The sequence below is a fragment of the Varanus komodoensis genome, unplaced genomic scaffold, assembly GCF_004798865.1.
Source record: "Varanus komodoensis strain SLA01 unplaced genomic scaffold, ASM479886v1 scaffold2, whole genome shotgun sequence".
Lineage (NCBI taxonomy): Eukaryota > Metazoa > Chordata > Lepidosauria > Squamata > Varanidae > Varanus > Varanus komodoensis.
Window position 1 is genome coordinate 34,266,482 of NW_025335568.1, and position 7,915 is coordinate 34,274,396.

At 42.4% G+C, this 7,915-nt stretch overlaps 1 protein-coding gene across 1 annotated transcript in view; it reads left to right on the forward strand.

The window, feature by feature from the left end:
* Nucleotides 1-325: 325 nt before the first annotated feature.
* Nucleotides 326-7,915, forward strand: part of RASA3 (RAS p21 protein activator 3) — a 145,452-nt gene continuing 137,862 nt past the window's right edge. Inside the window, exon 1 of the mRNA XM_044428587.1 lies at nt 326-474. Within this exon, the coding sequence (XP_044284522.1) occupies nt 420-474 (55 nt within the window). The 5' untranslated portion in view covers nt 326-419. The remainder of the gene's footprint in view (nt 475-7,915) is intronic.

Sequence of the window (7,915 nt, forward strand, 5' to 3'; positions counted from 1 at the left end):
TAAGCAAGCCGCCGCCGCTGCCGCCGCCGCACCCCCACCCCGCGCCGCCGGCCAGTCCAAATTGCCGCCGCGTTTCTTCTGCTGCTTGTCTGTAAGACAAATCTCTCCCTCCGTGTTTCTCATTTTTTCCCCCAATAGGGAGAGGCCTGCCAGAGTGGGCCCAATGAGAGCTCCAGCCGGCCTGCGGTTAGCCAATGAGAAGGCAGCTGTGGGGGCGGCTGCTGGAGAAGACGTTCTTTTTCGCCTCGCGAAGTGGGGGGGGGGGGGCGCGCGCGCGCTCGCGGCGGGGTTGCTTGTGTGTCAGTGCTGTCCTGCACTTGCAAGAGCAGCGGCAGCAGCCCGCCCGGCCCGAGCAGCGGGTGCAAGGGAGCCGGCCTCTTTCGCTTTCTCGGCGGCGGAGCTGAGGCGTCGGCTGCAGCATGGCGGTGGAAGAAGAGGGGCTCCGGGTGTTTCAGAGCGTCAGGATTAAAATAGGTACGGGGAGGGGGAAGAAAGGCGGGAGAGTAACAAAGGGAGCGGAGAGAGAGTCTGCTTCTTCCATGTTGAGCGGGGACTTTCGAGTCCACAGCCCCGCGGGATGGCGAGGAGCGCTGTGGAGAGGAGGGGGACGGGGTTGGAAAGGGCAGATTTGCTCCAGCGTTTACTGCAGCACGAAGAGCGCCGCAAGCTTCTTGGTCTCCGAAGTGCTCGCCGAAGAAAGGAGCAGCGGTTGCCGGGCTGGGGCGAGCGAACACGTCCCGTCGCCCTTTTTAGGGGCTCAGGCTCTTTGCGTCGTCCGAGTGGCACCGGCGACTCAGCCTAGCCGTTGCTTCTTCGCTTGCACCCCTCCGTCCCCAAAAGGGATGACAGACGCGGAATGCCTCTGGTAGATAATGGAGTGGAGAGGATCACCAAAGCGTGGGAGGGCTGGCTGCGGGGTGGACTCCGAAAGAATGCACAGCCGGGACGGGGAGGGGGGGAGGCGTGGATAGTTTTACCGGGTAAAGAAGAGATGCTGGCAAGAGGAGGCAGACAAGGATGCTAAGACGCAGTCTGCAGCACTAGACAAGAGAATGTCGCTTTTCAGCTTGTTTGGAAAGTGCTTTGATGGTCAGTATGAAGCCGTGCAAGAACTGCCTTGCTGGATCACACCAGGATCTTTCTGGTCCTCTGTTCTGTGACCAGCCAGAGGCTGTGCTCTTGCCGAACCCAAAAGCTCAAAAGTCAGTATTATCACTGTAAAAACCTGCAGGTTGTCATTTAAATAGCACATCGTGTGGGATTTCTAAGTTCTGCACACTCAAGTCTGAAGAAGAGTCTTGTTTGTCTGCTGGCATTCAGTTAGTTCAATGCCATTTCCCCACCCTCTTTTCTCCATCTCTGAATATTATCTCACTTATGCCTCTTTTGCAACCTCTATCACCTCTTGATAGATCTCCTGCTATTTCTTGTGCCTTCCCGGCCTGCCATGGCTTTCCACTTACATTTGACTCTATCAACTTACTGTCATCCCACTGCTCCCCAGTGGTTTCCTGTCGGCATTCCTGCACCCCATAATATTTCCAAGGCCTCCCATCTTCTTGCCATTTCCTGTTGGTATAGTGTGGTCATCATGAAATGATGGTTTTGTTCCTCTTTGTCATCACCACCAGTTTTAAGATATAAAGACACCAGTGTGTTCCTTTTTAGCAGAAATCCAGTGAAAATTTACTTAGATTGCGGTCTTATGTGTGGCTACTTAGAAGTAAGCCCCATAGCAAGCAACTCACTTATTACTGTGTATATTGTGTATGTGTGTGTAGGATTGCAGTCACAATCTATTTTGCACTCTGGGCATTCCACTGTCTTCATGCCTTTAAGGAGGGCCCTCTTGTGTTCTGTCCTGAAATTTCTCTGACTGAGATGATACAGGCTGAGCAAAGAGAGATGACTTGATGTTTCTGTGTTAAATAGAGGTAATGGCTATTTGCCATTAACATCTTGGGGACCAACCTAACTTGTGATCTCTGCTTATCAATTGGAGTTATAGGAATTTCTTCTTGCTTTTTCTGTTTTTCTGCCTTCCTCTGATCTTGTATGTGTCATATGCTCTTTGTTGGCTGTCATACCAGTGATAGTAAAACTGGCATGCAGTTGTGCAGATCCAGTGGAAGAGCTATAAGTCTAATTATATGACCTCAGAATGTGATTTGCTATACCTTCTAGGCTTGTATTATGGTTTTCTAGACACATCAGGCTGGAATTGCCACTGTAGCCCCTAGCATGTACCCCACCCCAGTTTGCACATCGTCACAACCCAGGAATACCGCTTCAAAAACTGCTGTTGTGAATGAGGCTGCACACTAGTAGCTGCTGCACAGTCCATGCCACCAACTCTGACCATTTAGGGGAGAGACAAATCAATCACAGTTCAAGGTTTGGATATCCTGATAAGCAGCCCAGGTATAGAGCATTCAGTGATGTGAGTTTCCAGCAAAATGTCCAGTGAAAATTAGGTTAATATACATAAAGTCATTAGCAAAGAAGTGTTTTAAGTTTGCCATGGGGAAAAAACTTCCCATGCAGGAGTAGACAATTTGTGTCCCTCCAGATGTTTTGGCCTTCATTTCTATAATCTCTTTCCATTGTCTGTGCTAGCTGAGCTGATGGAAATCACAAAGCAGAACACGCAAAGGACCACAAGTTACCCACCCCTGCCCTGAGAAGATCTAGTTTAGCATGTTTATATTACTCATATTAGTAAGCAACAACGCTAAAAAAGATCTAATGTTATTTTTTGACCCAGTATGCTACAAGTATTTGACTTGAGACTTATCACATAATATGATCAAACGGGCATTTTTATTGGAATACATGTGAAAAATCAAAGGCAATACCATGCACTTCCCTTACAGTTTTTATACTTAAGAAAAAACAAACAGAAAACCCCACAAGAATTAATAGCTGTTGACACACTAATCAATTTTAGCCATAGCACTGCAAATATCTGTTCATCATATGTGGACAGCCATTCATTTTTTTCAGCAGAGTTCAGATCTCTTCCACTGAGGTGGTTTAGGCATATTTAATTTTATTGTTTTTACCTGTTGATTCCATTTCACGCTGAGATTTATGTATTTCAATAACATACAGGTTTTCTCTCACATACTTGCTTGGGATTATGCCCTGAATACATTAGTTGCAGTGCTGAAATGCCAAACTTGCCTAATATTGTATTGGCATATATTAATTTTTACTTTCAAATGTATGAAAGTGAATTATTTCTGCAGAATATTTAAGTACTGGAAAATCTTCCCACATTCCTTGATGTGATCCCTAGATTGCTTAGCTATTTATGCCAGCAGGAGGAGTCAAGCAGGAGAGATCAAGCATGACAACCCAAGATTTACAAAAACTCCCGAGTGGTTAGTATGTGTGAACCCTTCCATTCCCATTTTCCCATTCCCATTGCACACTTTTGTGAGACTTCTCCATGTTCTTTTACTACTTGATAATGACCACGGCAAGATAAACGGGAATAGTATATTCTTTGGACAAATGCACTTGTACAATATTAGCTGCATTTCTTTATTTTTTCTTTATTGAAATTCTTAGAGTGCAATCTTATGCATGTTTAAAGAGAGAGAAATTCTAGAACTCACAGCATTTTCCAGCAAGGCATTCTGGCAGGGGATTGTAGAATTATAGGGTTGCTTCCTTAGTTACCTTTCTCTTAAAAAAAGAAAAGAATGTTGACTTACAGCTAAATTATTAAAATTTACAAAGTATAGAACAGCTTAAAAACAATTTCTGTTACAATACCAAAACAGAAAGCATAGCAAGAATAACTGATCCCTTCATATGCCTGAGAGGAGAAGAAAGCCTTGACTTGGTGCTGGAAAGATGATCATATTGGCTCCAGGCAGGCTTCAGTAGGGAGAGCCACTGAAAGAATTCTTTTTTTTAGCATCCTCCAAACCTCCCTGAAAGGAGACCATTTGAGAAGGGCCTGAGATGTTGATCCCATTGTGCAGGTAGGGAGAAGTTCTCTGAAAAACTTACCATATTCACCCAAGGTTTGAATTGTGTGTGGTATTGACACACACAATAACTTACTGGCCAACAATAACTGTTAGATCCCATTTGTGCATAGCATGCTGAGAATCTGAGAACATGAACATAAAATGACTAGTGGCACATGCAGTAAAGATTTCCTGTATTCCAAGTAGCTAATGCTTCAATCTGCTATTGACTATTCACAGTATGCAGTTGCTCTGTGGCTGTCACAGAAGGTAGTTTAATTTGTTTGAAAGATGTGCTATTATTTTGACTGTTGAATGACTTCCAGACCGCATCATTAGAAAGTAAGCAACAGATGTCACTGTTGTAGATTAAAACTTGCTCTGGTATTATTCTGACTGTACAGGGTTACAGGGCAAGTGCTATACTCTTAACAAACTAAATCCAGTGGGAGAACCCCTTCTGCTCCCTTACCGTTACCCGAAGTCTGTTGTGTTGATGCTTGTAAAAGCAAATTCACACCCATGCTATAATGCAAATCCAAGTGGTAAATATTAGCTTGGTAAGAAAATGATAATGTGATAGCTTTTGCCAAAGTACTTATTCAGTAAACGGTTATGTTGTTTTGTGAAAGTACTACAAAAGTACAGTGGAAACAGTGTGCGCTAGACAGTTTAGCAGCTCATTCAATTCAGAATTTTGTATAGTAATGCAAAATTTGCCTTCATATTTCACAAATAAAGGAACACCTTGCTGTATTAAACACTTGGGCCTGCATTAAAGAAAAAAACCCCAATGCTATCTTGTTAAAAGTGTGAAAACTCCAAATCAATTAAAACCTGACCTGTTTCACCAGAATACTAACCACTTTGCCTCAAGCTTAGTATTGTCATGTGTCAGTTTATAAATCCAGGCAACATAATCAGCACAGTAGGAAAAATTGGTCATGGATAACCTACCATATCTGATTGGGTTCTTCCAATAGGTGTTTATCTGTAGCAGGAACAGTGGTATTTATTAAAGTGCACAGACATGTGCATGCATACATATACACCACCCACATGCATATACAATTAGAAATTTTTATACATTCCAGTTCTGCTTTTTCTTTTTAAATAGTTTTCTTTAGGTCCCCTATCAAGTCTCCTACATTTGTTTTGAGCTTAAACTTCCATCAGACCCTGCTGGCTTGGCCAGTGGCCAGGTACCCTGGGAGTTGTAGTCCAAATCATTGGGGGCTTACCAGGTTGGGGAAACCTCTCTTATATCATAGTCCTACAGAAAGAGCCATGAGAATTGTTCTTTCAAAGGGCCAAATAGATGTGATGCTAAATGCATAATTAGAACAGTTTTGGTTTTGGTTTTTTTCCCACTTTAAGTATTTAATAGTAGTTTGAGGGGAAGCAATTTTCCTCAGGACCACAGTTTGTGGGGAGATGAGGTTTAACCTTTCTCCCTCTGGCAAAAATGTCTGCCTCTCTCACCTGCTATTAAATTCCAAATACAAGGGCAAAAATTTTGGCATGCTTTCTAATACTGTGTTTTGTATTGTTTCATTTGGCTCTGAAATCCATAGATTCCCAGTACTTAAATATAGGAAGGAAGGAATAAAGTAAATGATATAGAAAACCAAGTGGACATACTTGCTGCCACTTTCTTTCATTCACTCTTTCCCTCAAAGTCTTTTCTTTTAAAAAGTGAGTCAGATTTCTTCTACCTTCTGTTTTGTTCATATACAAATGTCTCCTACTTATCAAAATAAAATTGTGTGGGATGTTTGCCTATTCCATAAACAGATTTACTTATTTTATTGATTTGTCAAAGCATTTTATAACACCAAAGGCCTCCAAAGCAGTTCGTAAAATAGAAGAAATCCAGGCAAAACCTCACAAAATAAAACTAAGAACATAAAATCTTGAAGGAGCAGAGCTAAAGCTTCAATTAAAAAACAATTACAAGCCCAGTGGAATGAAAAATCTTTTCAATGGCCATCTAAACACCATCAGAGATGGAACTAATCTCATTTTATTTAGGAGAGATTGCCATGTCCACTAAGCAAGCCTCTATTGGTGGGGTTTTTAACTGCTTCTGAGACCGATAACAGGCTATCAGCAAGTTCATACAGGAGGCCTTAACCTTTCAGATATTTTGGCCTTAAGCACTACATGGTTCTTAAAAGTAAGTAGCAGGTACTTGAATTGGGCCTAGAAGCAAACTGGGAACAGGCATAATTGACATAAGCCTGGTTCAGTATGGTCTGCAAAATACTCACCAGAGAGCAATTTAGCTGATAGATTTTGCACAAAGAAACTGAAAGTGTCAAACATCGGGCACAACATGAGAAGGCAAGACTTACTGGAAAAGACAATAATGCTGGGGAAAGTCAAAGGCAATAGAAGAAGAGGAAGACCAACTATGAGATGGAGTTGTTCCATAAAGGAAGCCACAGCCTTGAATTGACAAGAGCTGAGCAGGACTATAAAGAATAGGTCACTTTAAAGGGCATTCATTCATAGGTTCACTCTAAATTGGGGATGACATGATGGCAGTTAACAACCTAAATAACCAGATGAAAGGTGGAGACTCAAAGGTACATGTTTACCCCAGCATATTTTGGGTATTCACTAAGCTTAGGTTACCTAATCAGATCACTTCATGTAATTTTGTATACACTTTTGCATGGCTTTCCACAACCTGCTGCCCTTTGGATGTTTTGAATTAAATTTCCAGGATTTATGGCCCTGCTGGTAGTGAGGAAAGACGACTTTAGTACTTCTTTACTAATTTCAATTGGGATGGTTTAAATTGTGGGGAATAGGTGGATTTTATCCTCTTTGATGCATGCTCATGAGCAGATTCAGAATAAATTCTGTGTCAGTAATGGTGAATGGGGAACCGTTAAGGTGTTAGAGTCGATAATTATCTGACCACAGGCATTCCCCAGGTTACAAACAAGTTCTGTTCCTGAGAACACCTTTAAACTGAATTTGTAAGTTGGATCACATACATATGGGTCATATTTAGCATGAGTAAGCCAAATGTTTGCCTTAGTATAGGTATATATTTTATCTTTCACTGCATATGAACACTTAAGAAACACTTCCACATACAGTTGACCCTCCACATTTGCGGGGGTTATTGGCACAGGACTCCTGCAAAAGAGGAAAAACTGCAAATGTCTCTAGTCTGCTCCTGCAAACCTTAACTCTTAATACTGTTGACCGTACATGTACTGGATTGCTTCCCCCCCACTCTCTTTCAGACCTTGGTCTGATCCAGCAGATTATATTTGTATGTTCTTATTCCCTGCCCTCACTTTCACTCACCAGTGACTCCTCTCTGCAGGAAGGAAATGCCAGAAGGATTTCCCTCTCTGGATGACCAGAGCATGAAGGCATGCTTTGCAGACCCTCCTTCTCTCCCCTTTCTCTGTCTGTCTGTCTGTCTGTCTGTGGTGATGAAGATTCTCTGAAGTAGGTCTTTAACCTTTCACTCAAATTTTTAAATTCATAGGCCTTATAGCAGTCTGTTTGTAGGTGCGGGTTGTTTGTAACTCCAGCATTCATAACCTTGGGACTTCCTGTAGTCCCACACTTTGTTTTGAACAGTTTGGGCCAGACAGATGGCTTCCAAAAGCAATTGGGTAGTTCATAATGATGGTGGCCATACAGAGCCGATTGCAGCCTTACTCAGTCTCCAGATAAGGTTGGATTGCACACCAGATCAGGTGTTCTCCAGATGTGTTAGATCACAACTTGTGTATACTTGGGGATTCCATCATTTTAGTTATCTATTTACAGATAGATAAAGAGCTATTTAAAGATCTGTTCTCCATCAGTTAGTGGCATCTTTCTGTTTATGTGTGATCAGGAATTCCCTAAGTTAGTAAAACAGTAAAAGTGTTGATGATGTGCAGCAGAATTCTGTGAGGGTTTAT